This window comes from Anolis sagrei, chromosome 5, assembly GCF_037176765.1.
Source record: "Anolis sagrei isolate rAnoSag1 chromosome 5, rAnoSag1.mat, whole genome shotgun sequence".
In the NCBI taxonomy this organism is placed as follows: Eukaryota; Metazoa; Chordata; class Lepidosauria; order Squamata; family Dactyloidae; genus Anolis; species Anolis sagrei.
Window position 1 is genome coordinate 65,713,920 of NC_090025.1, and position 25,740 is coordinate 65,739,659.

Genomic DNA, 25,740 nt, shown 5'->3' on the forward strand with positions numbered 1-25,740 from the left:
ACACGAATCTTAGAAAATAGAAATAATGCTTTCCCATCTGTCTAAATGTCTTTTTACTCTCTCCTCGTTTTAAAAATAAGTGTTCTCAAGCTCTTCTTCCAGCACTAAGTATGACCCTGATATCCTGAAAGCAGAAATTTCTACTACAAGATTAAGGGTAAGAATACATAATTTACTGAAAAATACATGTTCATTGTGATCTTCTTTGGTAGTTAATGTCTATCTAGGCACTGAACTTCTCAATGATTCAAACTGAACATTTGGTAACATTAAACACATATAGACATGTACTGTTTTTCACATTTATATATTTGTTTATTGTTTATTTGTTTATACTCTGCCCTTCAGCCTTGCTACTAGTATTCATGTGAAATACACTGTTTGGTTTTGAATTTATTCATGTTCTTGATGGTCTGGAAAAGTTTTTAGTTTTTAATGTGATGCATATCATAGTAAGTATAGTTTTTCATATGGTTGGTTCTTGCTTCCTCAGCTAATGTGTGGATTCCAAGATAGTGCCACTTTCTACCCCACTGCTCTCCACCAAGGTGGCCTTTGGGGATCCTTCCCCATTTACTTGTAGGAACACTTTCTCTTTCAAGCGGTGTCAGTAGGTGTTATCCCCCTTGAATAAGAACAGGTGGCATGCAGATACAACTAATAACAAATTTACTTAGGAACTGAATGCGAATTTCAAGTTTAATTGCTATAAAGAGGTCATCCAAATAAAGAGGTCTCTTTTAATCTGGCATGTTTCACATTAGCTACTTGCTCATGAACATCAAGAGGAAGATAGAATGCCTTTGCGCTCAACATATGCTAACAAGGGCTTATTTATATGTGATACTGAGACTTGTACTGTTGAAACCAAAAGATCCTCTCACAGACATAATTGAGCACTGACACATGCAGTGTCTTCTGCTCCAAGTAGTTAGTCCTTTGAGGAACAGTTAGTTCACACCAAATTAGAAAGCATTAGCATATCCAAGAATGGGAATTGCCTATTACTCCTCTCGAAGATAATTGATTTATATAGTATGTGAACACTAATAAAGATTAACAATTCTAGCAATAGGATGTGACATTCAAGTCTGATTTATACTCCTCTCAGGTCATGGCAAAGTCTGCAAAGCATTCAATTTGCCCCTGCCATCTTATTTACGACACACTTATAGGATAGGCTAATTGATGCTCTGCCCAGGAACTCCTTATTGCTTCTATATTAAAATTACATGTTAATGTGCTTGCAGTTGATAAATGTTTTTGATTGTGATGTGCATGGGGGGCATAAAATATTTGTGTAAGCAAATTATTTGATTGACTTGCATCTTTGGAATTTAGGATATGAGAATTAATTACTTAAAATGCATGTAGTGTTTGCAGAGGACATCCAATTACATGTTTGATTTTTGCCCCACTTGAAAAAAATGCATGTAAACCTACTCCTGTAACTCATGGAGGAAGCACCTTGCTAATCCTTCTATCTCATATTCTAGTTTATTACCTGTGTGAGGATTTTAGCATACGGATGGATTGTAAACAAACTGGGGACCTCCTGTTTTGTGGCATTGGGGCATATCAACATTAATGATGAAGCTGTCTGGTATGGGACAATTCATGACTTAGTCTGTCATGACAGTAATGTGTCTGTCTCACATATGTAGGGGGTCAGACTTTGCATTTGGTTTTCTTGAGTGTCCAGTAGGGTTATGTAATCCGGGTAAACTGTGATCCCGTTTCAATGTCCCAGTTTCTGGTGGGGGGTCCTGATCAGTCTTTTGAAGAGGTACCAGTATTAAAAAACTCTAAAATTACAACAGCAAAACAGCAGAGAGGAAACAACCAGGCACATCTTAACACCTCTCAACAAAAGATTTTCCCAGGCTCAGCCAGGCCTTCAAATGCTAATGAAGGTGGTCAGTTGAAACATTCACACCTAGCTCCAGCAGAGAAGAGCTCTTTGCCCCATCCCAGCCATTCCACAGATATATAAACCCATTGTCCTAATTCCATCAGACCTCACTACCTCTGAGGATGCTTGCCCTAGATGCAGGCGAAACGTCAGGAGAAATGCCTCTAGAACATGGCCCTATAGCCTGAAAAAACCCACAAGAACCTATTTTAGGCATTGTTTGTCCTTATATCCTTCATTAAGAGTTGGAGTAAAAGCATCAGAGTTAAGATACCACTCTTTCTGCAATCCTTCCCCTTCTGTCTGTAGAGGAGACCAGGTTAAATGCTTCATTAAAGCTGTTTCTACTCTAGAGGAGAGCTCTCTCCTTGCAGCAAGCAGCTTTCCAAAGCATTTTAAGGAAGCTTCCCCACTTCCCAGGGAAGGAAGCGTGATCAACCTGGAACTATCCTACCCTAAGCTTCCTTTAAAAAGCCTTCTCTTTTCTCTTGATTGGCAGTCCCTGAAGTAGTGCATCCCCCCCCCCCCCCAGCTTTTCCTTTTAGCGGCTGCCTCCCTCCCACATTCCACTTGTAACTGAAGGCAGCTAATTTTCAACAGGCACTGTTCTGTTACGGCCGGAAAAAAATATGGAGGCTGAGTCCTTGCCATTATGGCCAGCTGAACCAGCCAGATTAGCCGAAGGGAACCCACCAAATCGAAGCTGCGCACAAGCCTAGTGGACAGGTTGATTCCTTTAGCAAAGCCAGCTTATCTCCTATTGAGATGGAGACCTGCTGCAATTTTTCTACTCTGTGAAATTCAGATGATTTCTTAAAATGGGCTTTGAAAATAACTTAATGGTTCCAGATGTTTGACAAGGGTCTTATATAACTCCAGTCCGGGGACCAACACTTTGAATAACACTAGCTTGGATAATTGTATGGCGTAACCCAAAGTTCAGAGCAGTAAAGCAAAGTGGGAGAATGGTTTGAGGCAGATAGAGAAAATATCCCCAAGCATCCACTCAAATACTACCAATACTTGACAGAAAACCACTCCTTGCATTATTCTGCCTGAACCTTCAGGTTGACATCTGGGACCTTCTTGCAAGAGTTTCCTCCAGGAGAAACCTAAGGTTTGCTAATAAGGGAGAAAGTCCTTTCAGTTGTGATACTCTACCTATGGAATCCTCTCCCTAATAAGGAACAGTTCAAAATATTTCTCCACTCTCTGAGGTGCAGTGATATATGATTAGCCACTATTGAAATATTGGCACTGGGCCAGTTGATTATACACATGCATCCAAGAAATATATAATCTTCTGTATACAGAATGGCTCTTTTCACAATTACCAGACTGGTCCAGTAGAAGTTTAGTTCAGGCATTCCATGACTTATAAACATGCTGATTGAAAGGTCGGTGGTTAGAATCCATGGATGGGGTCTGCTCCTGTTGTTAGCACCAGCCTCTGCCAACCTAGCAGTTCGAAAACATGCAAATGTGAGTAGATCAATAGTTACCGCTTCTGCGGGAAGGTAACAACGCTCCATGCAGTCATGCTGGCCACAAGACCTTGGAGTGTCTATGGACTATGCCGGCTCTTCAGCTTAGATATGGAGATGAGCACCACCACCCCCAGAGTCAGACACACTAGATTTAATGTCAAGGGGAAACCTTTACCTATATATATGGAGTTACACTTTATAAATGTAACTGTTCCAACTTCCATACACATTCAACTTAAGAACAAACCTGTAGAACCTATCTTGATCATAATTTGGGGACTGCTTGTAAAACATCATAGATAAACAAAGGAGATTGGTGATAGTGGTTAAATCATGGGTTTTTTTGTAATCTGTGTGTTTGTTTTGTTCTGTTAGAAATGTAATACAGTGGTATGGTTGCTGATGACACGATAAATAAATAACCAGAATGGCTTTATGGCCAAATTTGAACTGGAACAGTGTAGACTTTGGGAAGGGAAGGGACACATTTTACATGCACAAAATAATGTGTAAAACGTTTTCAAGTGATACATTATCCTACAGTTATGGTATCTGAAAAGTAGAGATAAAGCTTGTGGTACTATAACTAAGAATTAGACCAGTGTTTGGTTCATGTATGGAGATGTTACTGATTCTAGACCTTGTGTCCTTAATGCCTTAAAAGGATTGACTGCATCTTTTGTTTTTAATCAAAGGTTAAAAAACTGAAGAGGGAGCTCTCACAGATGAAACAAGAATTACTATATAAGGAGCAAGGCTATGAAACACTGCAACAGTGAGTATAAGAAAATAATTGAAATTGACTTAAGTGATTCACTCTGCTGATTAGGACCAAATCAAATAAAATTATTACATCCATTTACAGTGAAAAGCTTTGGCATAAGGGAACAACTTAGGAGGGGGGGGGGAACCCTGCTGCCTTCTGGCTATGGTAAAAACCAACCTGTCCTTTAAAATAAAGATATTTTGTTTGAATTTGAATAACGATGTTTATAATGGAAGATGAGGGTTTCTGGGAAGGTGGGAAAAAAGAGCATTACACTGTTTCAAAGGTTTTAAAAGTGGGAGACCTGAATTATTCCCTTTGCTTTGTGATATTAAGAAGAGCAAAGAACCAGATAGGGGGAAAAAAGATAAAGTAGTAATGCTACATTTACCTACCTCTTGAATTCTAAAACCATGATTAGATCTGTTGTCGAAGGCTTTCATGGCCAGAATCACTGGGTTGCTGTAATTTTCTGTGAGATCTCACAACCTCTGAGGATGCCTGCCATAGATGTGGGCGAAATGTCCTGAGAGAATGCTTCTGGAACATGGCCATACAGCCCAAAAAACTCACAGCAACCCTGTGATTATATCTTTACTACCTTCATTAATGTCACATAGAAAGAAAGGCATGTTAGAGTGAGAAATGTGAAACAAACAAGAAAGAGAAAATGAAATAAGTTGCAAACTACAGAACATTTTGATGTACATCATATGTACAAGGTATTGTTGGGTGAGTGGGTTTATTAACAAAAGACCCTCTTCATCAATGTACAGCAGAGTAACTTAGCAGCGGCGTGACCCAGCACCAATAGCCCAAAGTGATAAAAAGAACAAAAACACACAGACCAATGTTATTTTTTCCATGGGAGGCTTTTCTTTATAGCTAAATAATATGGTTGTACTATTTACAAGAACAAGGTTTCCATAACACAAATAAAGTTCTTTACACTTCCTTCTTTACTTCCACGCTGGGCTTCTTTTTCATGCAGATAAACAGCTTCGCTCTCACAGAGCCGCTTCTCACACCGAAGTTACACAGGAGCTTTTTACACACTGCAGCCTTCACACAATGGTCTTCAACCTGGGGCTTCTCTCACTGAATCTTCTCACACCAGACCTACTCATACTGGGGCCTACCTCACAATGAGGCCTTGTTACACCGAGGGCTCTCTCAGACTGACACCTCTCTCACAATGAGGCAAACTAACACTGAGGCCTTCTCATTCTGAGGCCTACTACACACTGAGACCTTCTCACACTGAGGGCTCTCTCAAACTGATGCCTCTCACACTGAGGCGAACTGAGGCCTAAGCTACAGGCACACCTGCTTATATTAAACTGCAGCTTATGCTGAGTCATTGCATCAATTTAACCTTTTCGGTGCTTGACACACATTTTTGTAATGAAAAATGCCTAGTTAATTTTTAATATTTCTGACAGGTATGTGGACAATATCTTTACAATGTATTTATCAATTTATTTACCAAACTTTTATCCCGCCCTTTTCAGCCCGATGGCAACTCAGGGCGGCGTACTGACTGGCAACAATTACATGCCGAACACACATAAATACATCGTTTAAAACAGGTTAAATCACATAATAAAATTCATATAAAAACAATTTAAACTATAAAAATCAATAACTTCCAGGTTTAAATTCATGTCCATTTTGAATCGTTAAGCTGGTCCATATTCGTTTACAATACTGAGTTTATCTGGTTACAATGAGGTTCCAAAAGCTTGCTCAAAGAGCCAGGTTTTTCAGGAGAGAGAGGGCAAATTGAAATTGTAAAGATAATGTCCACATACCCTATATATCTGCTTGGAGATTGTCCCTGTGCTAAAGAGGCAGCAATTTTCATTGCTAATAAGAACTGTACTGATATTGCAGCTTAAGAATTTTCTATACTCCCAAAGAAGTTTTAGTTGGGAATCATTTGAACTGATCCCCTGCAACTGAAGATGCTGAGAATTCAATCCATCGTTGACCTGGTGGTCAGCCTTTACAATCTGTTAAGAATTTAGCTCTGCCTGTGATCCGCTGCAGTTCGAGTGCTGGAAATTTTACTTTCTGTGTTGGCTAAGTGTGAAGCTGAACAGAATTAATGTTTACACATTCTTCACTGCAGCAAGTGCTGTGAATTTAAATAAATATTAGAAAGTCAGCCCGAAAATTAACTGGTACCTATTTAACAATCATTTCGTTTTCACCTTAGCATGCTTAAAAACAGAAACTTAGATCTCGAGCTTTAAAGCTTTTCATACTATCCCAAGATTAAAGGTTAGCCAAACACACTGGTTGTATTACATTAATGTAACAATGAAGTATTGTTTTAAAGGAACTTGCTTGCAAGCAATTTTGATAGGAATCTAAAGCATGTTTGAGAAACTTTCAGAAGCATACCACAAGCAAACAATAGACATTTGTTGGGGGAAAAAATCCCTAGGCAGCCGTTTTCTTGCTAGCACTAATTCTGTTTACTGGGAGTTGGAATATCTTTTGTACTGTAGGACCTTTTCCTTCATTTTTGCTGCATGCAAGATAAAAACAGCTGCAGCTTAAAATATGAGACATCACAGTGAGGCAGCGGGCAAACAGTGTTCTGTAAGACATCTCATTCGTATTTCTTGTTTTGTGTGTGCATTTGCTCTAATGTGGAGATAAGCTGGGGGAAAAATAAATGTGTTCATGGAGTAAATATTCTCTTTGTCATAGCAAAAATACATGTCAAATGGGTCACTGATATCGTCTTTGGCTGAGTTTTGATATAATACTTAAGTGTTGCTAAGGCTATGACTACGGTTTGGTCATCTTTAGAAGAATGGTAAGCCACAGTTGCATGGAAATAAGAAACAAAACCTTTTGAATGCCTCTTTAGAGCTAAGCAAGAGGCAGGGAGTTCACAGACATGTTCATTAAAATTGCCTCTGTAAGCATAAAGGGTCGAGATAAGGTGGAAACAATTTGCTATCAATGGTTATTTTAATTAACTTTTGCTGAAGCCTTTCTTGTGCCATGCTGGCTTAACTCAGTTGATACACATATAGGAATAATATACCTACCGATCTATATCATAAAACAGTGTTATGATTCATAGTGTACCTTTACAAAATAAATTGAGACACAGTCCTAAGAGGTGCCATGTAGGCTGTAGCATCTCTCATCAATTTGGATCTTTTCTTGACTGAAATCTGATCTCGAACAATATGGTGAATATTGATAAATCCTTGGAAACAGGTAAACCATCCCCCTCCCCCAATCCCGTCAAAACAGTTCACATACTGCTTTGGAATGCCCTCCCTAGAGGCATTAGATTAGCCCTGATTCTCGAAATTGTCCCTTTGAGCCTAAAAACATGGCCATGGTGTTCCACACTCTGGTTGCTGGGTACACAACCCCCATGTTACACCAGCTCCACTGGCTGCCACTTAGCTTCCGAGCACAATTCAAAATGCTGGTTTTAACCTACAAAACCCTATATAGCTCAGGCCCGGTTACAGATCTAACAAAACAATCCTATTAAAATTACTAATAACCACCAATTATTACATCGTAGTTCTACCTGTTCCTTGACCGGCCCGGTTTCCCTGTCCGAATGCATCTTCCACTATAAACCACCAAGGACTTTAAGATCTTCTGGAGAGGCCCTGCTCTCGGTTCCACCACCTTCACAGGCACGTTTGGTGGGGACGAGAGACAGAGCCTTCACTGTGGTGGCCCCCCTACTATGGAACTCTCTCCCCGGCAAAATTAGGTCTGCTCCCTCTCTCCTGTCATTCAGGAAGCAGCTAAAATACTGGCTGTGGAGTCAGGTATTTGCAGATTGACAGGTGATTCGATATAGACTAAGAGTTATTTGGCCACAACGTTTTGAACTGAGTTGGATGTTGTTTTTAATGTAATGAATTGTTTTTATATGTATTTTAGAACTTATTTATTGTTTGTTGTTTTATGATACTATTTATTTTATAGCATTAAATTTTTGCTGTTAGCCGTTCTGAGTCCCTCAACGGAGGTAGAGAAGAACGGGATACAAAAGTTCTAAATAAATAAAATAAATTTACACGGGCCTTTGATCTGGAGCAATGTAGTATGGTCATGTGATGACATCAACCATTGTTATGGGGCACTTTAGTTTGTGTTTGAAGAAATCCAATGACCCACAAGTATGACTGCATTTTAGAATTTTTAATTTTTTAATTTTTTTTTTTCGATGGATGTTATCCATTGTTTGTATCCAGTCAAATTGTGTATTGTTTTGATGATATGTAATTCTGTTTTAAGTGTGGCACCTTGAGTGCTTTGTTAGTTGCCTCGAGTCCCTTCGAGGAGATGGTGGCGGGGTACAAATAAAGTTTTATTATTTATTATTATTGTATTACAAATACATTTACATGCACAGTGAGCATAATGGATTATTAACATTTGTTGTGATGGTAAAAAAAAAACCTCAGACAGTTAAAAAAAATTAGTTAAAAGGGGCATTATTCCAAGGAAATGAAGAGCATGCAAGATACCAAGAGACTAGGGGTCATTCCGCACAGACACAATATTATGGAGTCAATGCAAAGTATTGAACTCTGGGTTGGTATGGTTCTTTTTGCCAACTTCCAGTAAAAGTAGGAAGGAGTTCTTACCACCAGCTTTCAGGCCAATAGGTAGGCGAGAGGAAATTCTGACCATCCAGTGGCAGCACCCTTTCTGTCCTCTTCCTGTTCCCATTGTAGCACTGATGTCCATTGCCTATGGCGCGGGAGTGATGTCGGTCAAGACAGCAGAACGATTGGGAGACGGAGGGGAAAAGGGTTGAATTTCCAATTCTAAGCTGCCTTGAGTCCCTTCGGGGAGAGGGGGTGGGGTATAAATAAAGTTATTATTATTATTATTATTATTATTATTATTATTATTATTATCATCATTCCTTTCCAGAGGTTGGTTGGACTTAACCATGGGATCTAGTCTGTCCTGTCCAAAATTCAGGGAAAGGGGTGAAGGAAAAAGAAATGTAGGTCAGTAGGTAGGTAGGTAGGTGGTGGAAAGAAAGAAGAGAAGATTTTCGGAAGAATTGTGTAGAAGGGAAAAGATGAAAGAGGACTAGAAAGATGGAAAAGTGGACTTAAGAATTAACATAGAAAGGCATCAAGTGCCAAAGCTAACAAGAGAAGAATGATATTGATATCAGACTTGTTGATATCCAGAAAGAAAATAGCAGACGAGCGTCATCATTTCATGTAGGTGAGGAAAGTGGGAACCAACTCAGGAAAACTAAAATAAAGAATACAGTGCAGCTGTCATTTATTACAATATTTGGTAAATACTGATAGGTAAAGGTTTCCCCTTGACATGAAGTCTAGTAGCGTCTGACTCTGGCGGGTGGTGCTCATTTCCATTTCTAAACCAAAGAGCTGGCGTTGTCTGTAGACACAACCTAAGTAATGTGGCTAGCATGACTGCATGGAGCGCCATTACCTTCCCGCCAAAGTGGTACCTATTGATCTACTCACATTAGCGTGTTTTCAAATTGGTAGATTGGGCAGAAGCTGGGGCTAACAGTGGGGGCTCACCTCGCTCCCTGGATCTGAACCACCACCCTTTCGGTCAACAAGTTTAGCAACTCAGTGGTTTTTCTCTGAGTTGACTTCTCCCTTCTGCTGATCCCCGGTGCCTGTACAAAATATTTTGAGAAGGGCAGCCATGTGGGTCACATGGAAGATCTAAGCAGTTGCTCCAAAACAACAACCAGGACAGGGAGTCGTTGACTCACAATTTTAAAGCAATTCTTTTCAGGACAGGACTCCTATGTTGAGATTCCTTCTCTTGCTTACAGGCCTAGAGGGAGGTGGGGAGGGTGGCGAGTCCTGAAACTGAAGGCCTTGCTGTCTGGATCCCCAGTAATGATATACTTGGCATCACAGGTATGATAAGTATGCCTGGGTCAAGTGGGGTCTTGTTGATTCCTATGTGGAAGCAAAACAAGCTTTCGTGTCAAGGAATAGGTAGAACTACGGTGTAATAATTGGTGGTTATTAGTAATTTTAATAGGATTGTTTTGTTAGATCTGTAATTAATTCCCATCAGGACTGAAAGAGTCAGAGCACTGTTCTGTTCTCCCCTTTTTGCCTTCTTTTTCTCACTTTTTCTTCCTGCTATTTATTTTTTGAATGTGTTTTATTTTGCTTGTAAATTTGATTGTTAGTGTTAGAAATCAATCAATTGTGGGGTGAAGGAAAAGGACTAGAAAAAAGAAAAAAATCTTTCTGTCCATATTTTCTTTGCAATATGTTTATTTCACAATAGCTTCTAAGTGTATAAAAATCATTTAGCTTTGAATACAAATCAGCCCAAAGAAGAAGAAAAATCTGAAAAATAAACAATGCTATCAGCTCTTGTTTCCTTAGATATATTTAAGTTGCAACTGGACATTTGGACAAATTGCCAAAAGAAAAGGGAAATGTTACCAACTGATTCCTCATATGTATCTCTGAAAGCTATGTGGTTTGCTATATATATATATATATATATATATATATATATATATATAATTTATTTATTTACAACATTTATATACCGCCCTTCTCACCCCGAAAGGGACTCAGAGTGGCCTACAAGCTATATATACATACAATATATTAAATTATTAGTATAGTACAATATCAGTATTATATATTACTATATTGTACTACACCATTATATTGTAATATTATTGTAATATATACTTACCCGGAGGGAAGTCCCCTCTGTTCAGATAACTTTATTCCCACATAAGTGTGGCTAATGATTTCAGCCTTGATTTCAAGTGACTTGAGTCCTTTTGCCAACCCAATTAGACATTTATGAAAGAGCTCAGGCTGTTGCATTTCTTTTGCAGAATGTATAAGATTTTCCTTTGTAAAAGATGTTGGTTTTTTTGGGAAGGAAGTCATTGAAGAAGGAGGACTTGGTGAGAGCATTTGTTGCTAAGATTAAAGAACCCTTCTCTCCTTTTGTGTTCTGATCAAGTAGCGAGCTATTTTGCTGTGGGAAATAATATATTTTTTAGAAATATCTGTCCATTCCTTTCCCCAATACTCTTTCCTTTTGAATGGCAGGAACAACATTCTTTTTCTGTAGTTAACACCAATCTCTCTCTGTTTCTCAGAATTGACCAAAAAATGTCTGGAGGCCAGAGTGGGTATGAACTAAGTGAAGCCAAAGCCATTGTGAATGAATTGAAATCTATCAGAAAGGCTATAAGCTCAGGTGAAAAAGAGAAGCAAGATTTAATGCAGGTAATTTGATACTGTTCATACTCCACCATTAGCTAATTGGTTTGCTAATTGTGGCTTTTCATTTTGCTTTCTTGAAAGACCTATTTTTAGACCTATTTTTTAGACAAATGTATACTAATGTTTTTCCAATGCAAAGATCACTTTTGACAGTATTGACTTATCCGATTGATTGATAAAGTTTTGATGAAGAGTTCTGGTTACCTCTTCATACCTTAGGGCTCATCTATACTGGGCAGGTTAGTAAAGGTAAAAGTTTTCCCCTGACATTAAGTCTGGTTCTGTCCTACTGTGGTGGTTGGTGCTCATCTCCATTTTAAGCCAAAGAACCAGGGTTGTCCATAGACACCTCCAAGATCATGTGGCTGGCAGGTCTACATGGAGCGCCATTACCTTCCCGCTTGAGCAGTACCTATTTATCTACTCGCATTTGCATGTTTTTGAACTTCTAGGTTGGCAGAAGCTGGGGCTAACAGCAGGAGCTCATGCCGCTCCCTGGATTCGAACTCGTGACTTTTTGGTCTGCAAATTCAGCAGCTCAGCGGTTTAACCCACTGATTTGTGCTGAATCCTGGGGTATTGTCCAGACAGCCTGGCATTGCATCTTCTCCTCTGGGCTGTCAGCTCTTCTGTGTAGCTGCCATTGCTGTGAGGTAGCCACTGAGCCCTGTCTGAGTCCTGTCTGTCACGGTCGGCTCTTCTAATGTCAGAAACGGGTGCTCGCTCAACCAACAAGAAGAAGGATGCAGTCTAGGTTAGGAGCAGTGGTAACACGGGCACAGTCCATCCTCTTTCTCTGTAATGGTCAGCACAGGGAAATGATACTGATGCTGATGTCCAGTTTAGACAGCAAATTGGGCTGAATCAGACGCAATTCCACTGTGCAGACTGCTCCGAAGCCCCAGGAAACTCTGGAGTGCCCCCCTATTTTGCCCAAAGCAGGGAAAAATTGGTTTAAATTAAAAAAAATGATACTGGAAGTCACTATACATGATGGAGACAGCCCATTTATGGTGAGTACAAGGTTTGGTATAGGCTAACCCTTAGTCTCACTCCTCCATTGCCTCCCCCCCCCCCCCAGTATGAAATATACTAGTCACTATTTTTTGTGGAGCCATGGTGGCACAATGGGTTAAACCCTTGTGCTGGCTGAATTGCTGACTTGAAGGTCGGTGGTTTGAATCTGCAAGACGGGGTAAGCTCCCATCTGTCAGTTCCAGCTCCCACAGGATGGTAATACATCCAGGCATCCACTGTGCAATGTCTCTGTAGACAGCCAATTCTTTCACACCAGAAGCAACTTGCAGCTTCTCAAGTCACTTCTGACATGATAAAAAAGCAAAACTTTTTTGTGTTTTTTTTTGCAGAGTCTTGTGAAGTTGCGGGAGAGGTTCCTCTTAGACCAAACTATTTACAGGTCGTCAGAACTAGATACGAGGTGCAGCCAAGTGCACTCTCATCTTTCTCTCTCTCGACAAACTTTGGATGCAGGGTCTCAGACGGACATTTCTGGTGAGGTAAGTTTTTCATACCTTTTGAGAGGGAGAGCATAGGTGCAAAAACATTCTTGAAGGGATTTCAGTCCAATTGCTGGTAATTGATGATGTGAATCATCCAGCTGTTCAGGATGGCTGTAGCATAACTTCTTGCTGATATTAAAATCAAGTAATAGTCAAGCCATATTTTTTGAGGGTTTTTTTTGGGGGGGGGCAGGTTCTGAAGCCTTGATTTGACAGGAATATTTTTAAATACTAGGATCTGAAACCACTTAAATAGAGCTAAGTTATGAGAGGGTCAGCCACTCTGAGTCCCCTTTGGGGTGAAAAGGGTGGGGCATAAATAAAGTAAATACATTTTCTTTTGACGCTATTTAGAATACAGTATATCTACAAAAATGTATTGACTAGTAACTACATTTATAGTAGTAATATATTGTAAATACAGAGATACATTTCTGTCAAATGTAAACAATTTGTCAGAAAAGCAATTTTGTATAGACTATCTATTTTAAAGACTGAACTGGATCCTAAGTGGGGTTGCTGTTTGAAATATTTGTGAAATGTTTACAGCAAACCTCAATTCTTCAGACTTTGTGTACCCCTCTCCTCACCAATTTGGACTTAGTTATCTTTTAGACTTCATCTCTTCCCCATATTCAGTGTTTTTCAAAAATAGATTCAACTTACTAAGCTATCAGCAATACGTATTGCTCCATGTGAAATGAGTGGGAAAGTGAAATAATCAAACTTCTATGGTCATTAGTGTCCATTCTATATCCAGCTATTTCTCAAAATTCTAGGGAATTATAAAAGGGTGATAAATTTCATTTTGTCTGTTTTTACAATATCATAAATTCATTTTTTTCCTTTTTGTGTAAATCTCCCCTCATTTTGTAACCCTATCCCTCATCATTCCCATGTGGGAAAGAAAGCACATCTGTTGGGCTCCCAAGAGTAAATGTTATCCTGGAGGGATTTATTTTGTGTCAAAAGCATTGCATAAATAAATTAGTATAAAACTGATAAAATAGAAGGAACATAAGTGGCTAAATAATTTTAGACCAACAACAGGCAACAGCGACCGCATTATCTGTAGGTTTAAACAGTTATTCCTCTGTGCATGAAGCAGGACATTGTGGGCAAGCATACAGGTGCTGAGTTGTTTGTTCTGCTCCACAGTTGCACAAGGTGGAGGATTCTTCTTGGCCATTTAGCCAGGTTGTCTTTTGATCTGCCGACTCCACTTCTGAGTCTGTTCAGGGACTTCCAAGTTGCCCATTTGGTTTACTTCTGGAGGCAGACCTTCATGGGGAGCCATCCAATTGGGATTTCCTGGTTTAGCTGCCCAGAGGGATACTCTTGCTGTTGCTGGTAGAACATTAAGAGAGTGGTGGTTCTCATGAACCTTTTCCTTGATTTGAGTCTACTGGGAGGAGGCTGATAGCCATGCAGTGGGTGGCATTATTATTTCTCTCACAGTTGGCTGCAACTTCCCGTCGCACATTGGGGGGGGGGGGGGGGGATGCCAGCTAGCTTATAGAATCTATCAACAAATTTAGGTTTGAGACATCCTGTGATTATTCTACATGTATCCTAGAAGGATAATTGTGCCTCAAATTGGCTTTAAATTAAACAAAATGCCCATAACCTTATAATGTTGAGATACATTGCACTCCACTCCATTTCCTTCCATCAGCTCAGTGTGTCTTTTGACTCTCTCTGTGTTGTTTTCACTTCTGAGTTCTTCTCCAAGGTTTCTTAATATCCCAGTGAATAATTTAATATTGTGGATTCCAGCGAGTCTCATATATAGTTATGTTATGATTTGTTGATGACACATTATTAATTTCTAAAGTTAAACTGGGGTAATTTTGAAGCCAGTCATCATTACTATTTCAAGATAGGACTTCAAATCTACGTACCTTTGGGAGAGGGTTAAATAATTCTATACTAAATCTTTCTTATTCTTCAATAAACTATGCTCATTTTTCCAGAAAGGAGATTGTAAAAATAAACTCAAAGAAAAGTCAAGTTTAAAGCTTCATAGTTGAGTAAAGATTTCATCCAAAATACATTTTGTACATCTGAAACTGACTGATGGAATTAACATTTTAGCAACTTAAGAATCTTCAGGATCTTGTTGACTGATATGCCAGCCATAAGTTTATATCCACAAATGTTTTCCAGATGCTGGCATATTTCTTTAAGGTAGCATGATGAAAGGATGTGGAAGTGATTGTACTAGGATTTTCTGAGAAGGAGCCCAAACATGAATGTGGTTTTTAGCAATCTCGATTCCATTGAAGTGCTACTTTGAACTGCATTGATCTCCACCAAAGTTCTGAGTTCAAAGTAGGAAGTAACAACTTGGGATGTATTAAATGTTGCTTCAAAGTAGACCTTAAACACAATTGTAGCTGCTTGTACTAAATTCTGTCCCAAGGTGATTTAGCAGTAAAATATAAATTCCATGTGAGTAATTATGAGCTTTTGTACTGAAAACCAATTGTTACTTTTTTTGAAATGTGTCGCTCGCTGCTTAGATAATTTTAGGTAATTAAATCATTTCCTTTCTTTTTCTTTAAAAAACGATTTGTTCAATAAGCTTGGTGGTTCTGTCAACAGGTTGGTGTCAGGAACATGTCCAATTTAGCTGAAAAGGTCAAACTGAGTCTTCAGTATGAAGATGCCAAAAGAAGGTAATGACAGGGTTCATTTCTTTGTTAAATGTGATTTTATAGCTTTTTATATCTTTGTAGTCAATCTAATGCTTGCAGTGACATCTACTGGTTGCATCTACAAGAGACTTTGCTTTACATTCTTATGAAGGTCATTTTATTCTAAGCCGCATAAACTCTTCATATTGGATTACTTGTGTGTTTTGAAAAAAAAATCATTCAGAGATTCAGAAGAACGGCAACAAAACTATTCGACTCCCAATTTCACAGTGTAGATCATTCCGAAATTGCATGTTCAGTAGATTGGAATATTATTTGCAGGTTTGGTTCACCTTCCTAGCCTGATACACACAGTAAAACTGATCCTTACAAAGTTGAGTTTTTACTTGCAGACATCACAGAGAAAAGTAGCATGAGGTATCTGCACTGACCACTTAGGTTGAATTGGGACAAAATCAGCTCTATATGGCAGCCAAACACTACACAGAAATGATCTGGGCTATCATGGGGCAAGGCCACCTTAACACGACCTTATCAGAAGTGGCTATTTACATAAAGTTTTCCCATACTGGAAAAAAGTCATGTGCAAATTGGTAGGGAGGGATGATAACTCTTTGGAATTCTTACAGAAAATACTTAAAATGTGAAATTAATCAGTCGTAAAACAGAAGGAACACAGTGGATGAACCTAAATATAGCATATTTGTTCAAACCCAGTCAGAACTGAACATTAAAAGACTTAACTCCACACAGACAGTAAACCCACAACTTCCCACATAATATGGGAATCCACTTTAGAAACCTTATTCAAGGGGTGAAGGAGGATCTATGAATTGAAAATCCTATTGGGGACCTGATAATCCTTCATTTAACTTGATGAGCTCTCAGTATCAGCATCCTATGGAGGCCATGCAATTTTACTTTTTTTAAAAGGAAAATGGCAAGGGAATAATTATAGGAATAATTAAGAAGAAGGATCCAATTAGCAAAATGAACAGGAGAAAAACTGTGTTAGTCTAAGAAGTGAATTGTAAAATAAGTGAAGTTTGAAAAGAGGTTCAGAAGTAGACGGTGGCCAAGGACTACTTGGCCACAGTCTCCTTCTGAGCCTCTCTCCAAATTCCAGTCTACTTCCACAGTCTAGCATTGTGGAACATAGGCCTTCAGTTAGCCATTCGTTCTTCCTTCATCATTTCAAAAAGCACGCAGTATAGTTTCTAAAATGTTTGAGGAGGCCTCAAAGAAACCCTTCAGCATATTGAAAAATGCCTGTCTTAAAAATGAAAGCTGGTCTTAACAAACAATGCCAGTCAAGAAGGTTGAAACCCTAATTCACAGAGGACAAGTATGGTATTAGTTTTAAAAACCCACAAAACAGCGAGTCTGCGATAAGCAAACTGCGAAGTATATCATATTGACTTGCAAAGCCTAAATGTGTATTTATTATATTAAGGACAGTTTTGGATGCCTGTTACTCATCTTTTCTTCTCTTCTCCCTCCCAATTGTACTCTTTCCCTTTGTGTTTTAGGATGGCAAACTTGAAGATTGAGCTGTCTAAGTTAGATAGTGAAGCTTGGCCAGGAGCACTGGATATTGAGAAGGAAAAGTTGATGCTGATTAATGAAAAAGAAGAGCTGCTGAAAGAGCTTCAATTCGTCACCCCTTGCAAACGTTCTCAAGATGAATTGAAGCATCTGGAAATGGAAAGGAAGAGACTGGAAGAGGAACTATCTGTGAAAAGCACACCAAGTGATGAACTTACAGAAAGGTTAAAAATAATCCTTCTTTCTAATATTAAGCACTCCTTTCTTTCCTTTAACCTTTATGTTCATTGTTTAGTCTGAACTATGCCCTGATGGGGCACTTGGCTTCATTCGCTGTACAGTGTAGATTTTAATTAAATTTATTATTAGTCCACTGGGAAGTAATGCAAGGAGAATTTGACACTGTGACAGAACTCACAGAGTTCATATTCATCTAAGCCTTCTGTCACTCCGCTTTTGCGACCAGCATGAAAATACCTGGCCTGATGTTAAATAGCTGAAAAAAGTCAGCAGTTCACAAGAATTCAATGGCAGGTTTTATAGTTTTGGCTGTGACTGGGATGAACTCTTTCTTGCTAGTGTTATTCTCATTGCTTCAGCATTGGAACCTCTTACATTTCAACAAATACAGGCCGTTTTGAAAAGATGGACCCAATTTGAAATTGCTGTATCTCTACAAACACAAACTGCACACGAATGAAACTCTTACCAGTTGAAAGGGTGGGACATACAGTTTCAAATTATTGCCACGATGCCTTTCCTGGCACACAAATCGCTCCTAGCTTCAGTCATTTGCAAGATGGTGACCCTGCAACATAAAGTGTTTTGTGTTCTACAGTTCAGTGAGACTGAATCCGTAATTGTGGTGCAGCATGCATTTCAGTAGTGTTTTGGCATTAATCTGCCAATGCCAGAAAGCATTTGCCATTCGTATAATTTTGTATAATTGTAACATGTTGCCATTGTGGCATATGCTGCTTTGAAATTGGGTCCATCATTTTGAAACACTCTGTATTATTATTATTTTACTCATGTTCTTGGATATCATAGTTGCCTATGTATAAAGCCACCTTGAGTCCCCTCTGGGGTTGAGAAAGGCGGGATAGATATGTCGTAAATAAATAATAAATAAACAATTAAAAATGCATTGCTTTAAGTTTAGAAAGCAGACCTGTAATGACCAGACTTCTTTGGTTTGTAGTGTAATCCACATCATAGTGCAGTGTTCCCTTGCTACTTCGCAGTTTGCTTTTCGCAGACTCGCTATTTTGCCATTTTTTAAAAAAATGAATTTAAGTAGCGAGGGAACACTGAGAAGAAATGAGAGCGAGAGAGAGAGGCACCTCATTGCTGCCTGGGCCTTTGCTGCCTCCTCAGTTGGTTCTTTGGCTCTGCCCAACCCCTTCCGCCATCAAGTAGCACACCCTCCAACAGGCACCTTTCCCACCAACAGGCCGGCCCTGCAACGTAACACCCATTATAAGTGAGGGAACACTGTATATCAACTTTCTATACAGGACAAAATACGTTCAGGAAGAGGCTAGAAGTTTATAATGTAAAATATAATGTATATAAATTGTCATCTTGCATGATTCTTGTCTTATTTCAGGATACATGACTTCTTGCTATATGCAAATAGTGCCAGCCATAACTGTATAAAAAGGCATTTCTTCCCAGTGAAATTTTGGCTAGGTTTCCAGAATTAACATTTCTAAACAGCCTGCTTATGCAGATGGATTTGTTTCCATTGGTCTTCTGCTGATGAGCAGGCTTTCTTTATGTAGTTTGGTTATCATAACATCTGAATCAGTATTTCTAACTTGTCTCTTTCTCAATTTAAAAAAAACCCATAAAACATAGCTTATGATAAATAGGCATCTTCAGCTTGAATATTATGTTAAATAAGCAATAGATGGAGCTTCTGTGGTTTGTTTAACCATTTCAGTCTCCACATGTAGCCACTGTGCCACCACCTTCACCTTCTTCCTTTCCTCCAGTATGGTTTGATAGCTGCACAGTGGCAGATAGGAAGGCACTCCAAACGGTCATCACTTATTGCCTGCCTTCTTCCCTCATTGAAAGAACTATTATTCCCGCTGCCTTAAGAAAGTGCAGAACCTTCTTGGGCATCTATCTCACCCGTCAATTTTTATTATTATTATTATTATTATTATTATTATTATTATTGCCCCCTGGTAGACGGAACGGAGTGACAAAGGCAAGGACAAACAGACTGAAAGATAGTTTTTATCCTACAGCTATGGCTGTGTTGACCTCTGTGGTTTCGCATTGATGTTGCGTTGGGGGCTGTATGGTGGTGGTGTGGGTGTGGAGGGATTTATGTGTTGTTTTTTGGTGTGTGTAGAGGAAGGCATGTAATTTAATTGTACAATAGCACATTCTATATAAATAAAAATGTAATGTTTGCTTGTGGGATTAACATAACTCAAAAACCACTGGGCAAATTGACACCAAATTGAGTTGCAGTCCAAGAATAGGTAGAGAAGGAAGAATGGGAAGAAAGAGGAAGGGAAATAAAAGGGGGGGGGGGGAGAGAAGGATGGATGGATGGATGGAAGGAAGGAAGGAAGGAAGGAAGGAAGGAAGGAAAGAAAAAGGAGATAAAGAGGGAGGGAAAGTTGGCCATAGCAATGCGTGGAGGATACAGCTAGTCTATATAAATAAAAATGTAATGTTCGTTTGTGGGATTAACATAACTCAAAAACCACTGGGCGAATTGACACCAAATTTGGACACAATATACCTATCAGGCTAACAAATGGCCATCCGTCATAAAAACACTAAAAAAACACAGCAGAAGAAACTTAAAAAGCCAAACAATAAAAATACATTATGATGTATGCACATATACAAATATACACAAATATATACACACACATATACACAGACTGGGCCACAGTAACGTGTGGCAGGGGATGGCTAGTGCCAAATAAAGCTATTCTGTTATACTCAGTTCTTGTGGGTTTTTTCGGGCTATATGGCCATGTTCTAGAGGCATTTCTCCTGACGTTTCGCCTGCATCTATGGCAAGCATCTTCAGAGGTCTGCTGGAGCTGGGAAAAAGGGGTTTATATATCTGTGGAATGACCAGGGTGAGACAAAAGGCTTTTGTAAGTTGGGCTGGGTGTGAATCTTTTCAACTGACCACCTTGATTAGCATACAATGGGCTGACAGTGCCTGGAGCAAACTCTTCTTGAAAGGTGATTAGATGTCCCTGCCTGTTTTTCTCTCTGCTGTTTTAATTTTAGAGTTTTTTAATACTGGTAGCCAGATTTTGTTCATTTTCATGGTTTCTTCCTTTCTGTTGAAATTGTCCACATGTTTGTGGATTTCAATGGCTTCTCTGTGTAGTCTGACATGGTGGTTGTGAGAGTGGTCCAGCATTTTTGTGTTCTCAAATAAAATGCTGTGTCCAGGTTGGTTCATCAGGTGCTCTGCTATGGCTGACTTCTCTGGATGAAGTAGTCTGCAGTGCCTTTCATGTTCCTGGATTCTTGTTTGGGCGCTGCGTTTGGTGGTCCCTATGTAGACTTGTCCACAGCTGCATGGTATACGGTAGACTCCTGCAGAGGTGAGAGGATCCCTCTTGTCCTTTGCTGAACGTAGCATTTGTTGGATTTTCCTGGTGGGTTTGTAGATTGTTTGTATGTTGTGTAGAGCCTCAACTGGGCTCTACAGGCCAATGGATACTCCACCTCAGACATCAGAAGAGCTGCAAGACCAAGAACAAGCCACAAGAGTAAAGATGAAGATCCACCCAGAGGAAAAGTGTTCCTGCCATACATCAAGGGAACCACTGATCGCATAGGGAAGCTGATGAGGAAACACAACATACAAACAATCTACAAACCCACCAGGAAAATCCAACAAATGCTACGTTCAGCAAAGGACAAGAGGGATCCTCTCACCTCTGCAGGAGTCTACCGTATACCATGCAGCTGTGGACAAGTCTACATAGGGACCACCAAACGCAGTGCCCAAACAAGAATCCAGGAACATGAAAGGCACTGCAGACTACTTCATCCAGAGAAGTCAGCCATAGCAGAGCACCTGATGAACCAACCTGGACACAGCATTTTATTTGAGAACACAAAAATGCTGGACCACTCTCACAACCACCATGTCAGACTACACAGAGAAGCCATTGAAATCCACAAACATGTGGACAATTTCAACAGAAAGGAAGAAACCATGAAAATGAACAAAATCTGGCTACCAGTATTAAAAAACTCTAAAATTAAAACAGCAGAGAGAAAAACAGGCAGGGACATCTAATCACCTTTCAAGAAGAGTTTGCTCCAGGCACTGTCAGCCCATTGTATGCTAATCAAGGTGGTCAGTTGAAAAGATTCACACCCAGCCCAACTTACAAAAGCCTTTTGTCTCACCCTGGTCATTCCACAGATATATAAACCCCTTTTTCCCAGCTCCAGCAGACCTCTGAAGATGCTTGCCATAGATGCAGGCGAAACGTCAGGAGAAATGCCTCTAGAACATGGCCATATAGCCCGAAAAAACCCACAAGAACTGAGTGATTCCGGCCATGAAAGCCTTCGACAATACATATTCTGTTATATTTAGCACCATCATTATCCATGGTGCATTTAGAGAAAGAGGAAAAACCAATAAAAAAAACAGTTCCCTGCCCATAGACTTACAATCTAAAGTAGGCATGGGCAAGCTTCAGCCCTCTGGCTGTTTTGGACTTCAACTCCCACAATTCCTGGCCTCAGCCCCAGGAATTGTGGGAGTTGACATCCAAAACACCAGGAGGGCCGAAGTTTGCCCATACCTGATCTACAGACAGACACCAGGAACAGGGATCACAGTGAAACGGAATTAAGTCCAGCAGAAACTGCCACTCCTTCTCTCTCTCCAAGGCCAGGGCAATAACAGTCTTTAGACTGATAGCATTGTCATGTTATAATTTCAACATCAGACGAATAATTGCATTGTCTAAACCTATTGTAGAGTAAATAAAGATGCCAATTTAAGTGACATATGCAACAGTGTAAGCTAACATTCAGTCCATATCCTTTCCTCTGTCTGTCATACACACAGAGTATTAATAAATAAGTTAGGATGGATTTGCCCGGAAAAAAGAGTAAACCTCCCTTGGTAAGATCTTGCTTCCAAAGGCATAGTTCACTGCAGTCATTTAAAATGTTCAGAAATGTTCTTCTTAACCTCAAAGGGAAGAAGATTGAATAAATCCCAAATCATTGTTGAAAACTAAAGGAAGAAAAACAGCAACTCTGTTTTCGGCTGGACTTATGTGAGGATCTATTGTACCTTTTTCCCCCAGAACATTTTAAAGCCTGCAATTCTGCTGCATTCAAGCATCCACAGTTATAGATGCGCGTGTTCTTTCCCTTAAAAAACACTTTTTTTGGCTGTACATGTCTGTTTTTAAGGGACTTTTTAATTTGATGCTTTTGAAATATAAACCCTTTGTCTACTTTGTGGAATTGTGCCTCTGGCAAGGTATTGTCCTACCCACAGAGGAAGGAAAAAATGGTCTTTAAAGTAAATGCTAGCAGCTTTTTTCACAACGTATGCATCAAGGTACAATAGCAAGCAGGCAGCACTATTCAGATGAGGATCAAAATAAGATCCAATATCCAATATCAAGAGCTTTTTGGATTAGAACGTTCAAAACTCCTGCAAATTGGAGTTCCATAATTGGAATAGTTTTCATAGTCATGCATTGACAGCCCAACTTTTCTGCTACTGAAGGTGAGAAGAGAAGTACCTAGCCTCCATCTTCTCTATATTATGGCTTCCTTTCATAGCAAACACTTTGGCCCTTGCTGCCATCCCTTCCTTCCATAATTACTCCCCTCACCACAGTGTAGTTCTCCGCTCATCATTTTCTAAATCAGTGGTTCCCAACCTTCTTTTCACCAGGGACCACTCTCCAACATTAGTACCAAAATTGTTTATTTGTTCAGTCGCTTCCGACTCTTTGTGACCTTATCAACCAGCCCACTCCAGAGCTCCCTATCATCCATCGCCACCCCCAGCTCCTTCAAGGTCAAGACAGTCACTTCAAGGATATCATCCATCCATCTTGTCCTTGGTTGGCCCCTATTCCTTTTTCCTTCCTTTTCTCCCAGCATCATTATCTTCTCCAAGCTTTCCTGTCTTCTCATTATGTGGCCAAAGTACTTCATCTTTGCCTCTAATATCCTTCCCTCCAGTGAGCAAATCAAAAGAGTTACTAATCAATTTTAGTCAACTTTATTTGGAGTGCTGATTCAGAAAATTGCATTGCATAGACCACATCAGCTCTAATTCTGATACAGAACATATGCCATCCAGTAGTTGCCATCTGCTCGCCCACAGAATACCATATTTAATCATCTAGAGCTGGTGTTGGTAGTAGTAATCTTTTGTGGATAGCCAGCCTCTCTCCTCCCAACATCCCCGTTGCCTCGGCACTATAAGAAGGTTTTGCAAGACCAGTCGCTCTCGTTGCCACGTGGTTTCAAGGCAATGGTGTATTAATGGTGAGGCCACAGACCATATTTTCATTCTTGCGGACCACTGGTGGTCCATAGATCACAGGTTGGGAACCACTGTTCTAAAAGCTGGTGTCTGAGAACCCCAAAGAACTAGGTATTGTTAGTGGTAAACGGTGGTATTGTTAGTGGTAATTGTTCTCTCAATTGACCTAGTCATTCCTAGATAGATACAGTGTTTCTTTCTTATTTATTCTTAGGGATTTTAATATCAACATTGTCTTATTGTAAACTTCTCAATTCCTTCCTCACATATCTCTATTCTTTTGCTCTAATTTTGTCTAGTATTCCCACCCACCCACTCACGCCATTGGTCATTATGTTGCGTTAATTTTTCATGAAGGTTTGGCTCTAATATTATCTGCTTAATCTTTCAGCAACTTTTAATACTTATATTCTCTCTTACCCATATTTCTTTTAAAATCTTTGTGAAGGTGTCGGGTCCGGGCAGTCATGCCTAGATTGAAATCAATAGTACTCATTAATTTTAAATACATCTGGAACACCCAACAACTCTTTTTGTCTCCGTTTTCTTTTTCATGTTGACTTTCTTAGGATTTAATTCCCTTCTTCCATTCTTCATTGCTATATATCGCTGCTTTCCAATTTGCTTTATTCTCCTGACTTGCAGCGCCTAGGTTTTGAGCTCATTTGTTCTCTTCCTTTCTTCTCTGCCCTGTTTTTAATAATACCATATATATTAATGTATAAGTCTACCTCGTGTATAAGTCAAGGACAGGTTTGGGGGCAGGACAAAATTGTGGATTTTGATATGGCCTGTGGAGAAGTCGACAATAATAAATAATAAAACTTTTATTTATATTTTGCCCTATCTCCCCAAGGGCACTCAGGGCAGATTCCAACATACAATGGCAAACATTCAATGCCTCCATAGAACAAACAAGTACCAGTATAATAATCCCAGAAAAAACCCCACATATGAAAACAACATTAGAACCTAACATCAATAAATTAAACCAAACATAATCATACAAAAATACATAAAAACATAAAATCTAAACATGAAACATCCACTTTGATTTACAGAAGCCAACTATTGTTCATAAAGTTGTGTGGGTTGGTTGTATGGCCAGTGTGGTTGTGTGGTCAGTGATGGTACCTGGGCTAACATGGACTAGCAAAGCCCGGGTGTGAAAACGTTCTGAACCAGAGGTCCAGTAGTGACCTCTCATCTGCAAGACAATTATTATGTTAGGCCGGTCTGAGTCCTCTTTGGGATGAAAATGGCGGGTTACAAGTATGGGAAATAAATAAATAATAAATAAATATATGGAGAGGGGAAAGAACCAGTTGCCCCTGGCCGCCACCACCATTTCCCCATCCAGACGTCCAAAAAAGGCCAAAAATCGTTCTGTGGTGGGGAGAGTAGAGGTGTTGGTACTTCTTTTGGGTTCTCCCAGGAGGGACTGAGCTTTAGATTTTCACCACTCTACTCAGAGAAATTGATGACTTCATTTTGATAAGAGTTAGGGTAGAGTATTCACATTGACCATGAGTAAGTCAACCCAAGTTTTTAGGTCCATTTTTTGATTAAAAATTTTAAAACTATACATGAGGATATAGGGTAGTTCCAGTTGTCTTACAGGCGTTTTCTTCTTTGATCTCACATCATTTTCTCCAAATCATACAAGACAGAATTTACCATGTTTCTCTCTCAAACCTTCATTTCTGTCTTTTATTTCTCTTTCATTTGACAAGATGACATTTCAGATTACCAAGAAACCTAAGGAAGCGAGACATTACAACAGACATTACAACACTCCAAATTATTTTGTGAAATATGGCAGCATTTTATTTCTTATGTTAGCAGAAAGGATATTTATTGGACTCTATCAATACATACTAACTTATGGAAGGACCTTTTATTTTGGTTACTCGATATGTAGGTGATAAGTAAAAATATTTTATATGTATGCGTATTTTGTAGCATTTTGTTTCCTTTTTATGAATCTGATTGTATACTATTGCAGATGTTTACATATGCATCATTTTAGATCTGAGTAATTCTGTAAGAGCATAAA

General features: G+C 39.4%; 1 protein-coding gene across 1 annotated transcript in view; it reads left to right on the forward strand.

Annotated features, from left to right (window-relative positions):
• WWC2 (WW and C2 domain containing 2) overlaps positions 1-25,740 on the forward strand; it is a 199,287-nt gene that overhangs the window by 101,661 nt on the left and 71,886 nt on the right. The window contains exons 4-9 of the mRNA XM_060778679.2: positions 81-157; positions 4,095-4,174; positions 11,307-11,436; positions 12,801-12,950; positions 15,558-15,631; positions 17,140-17,379. Of these exons, the coding sequence (XP_060634662.2) occupies positions 81-157; positions 4,095-4,174; positions 11,307-11,436; positions 12,801-12,950; positions 15,558-15,631; positions 17,140-17,379 (751 nt within the window). The remainder of the gene's footprint in view (positions 1-80; positions 158-4,094; positions 4,175-11,306; positions 11,437-12,800; positions 12,951-15,557; positions 15,632-17,139; positions 17,380-25,740) is intronic.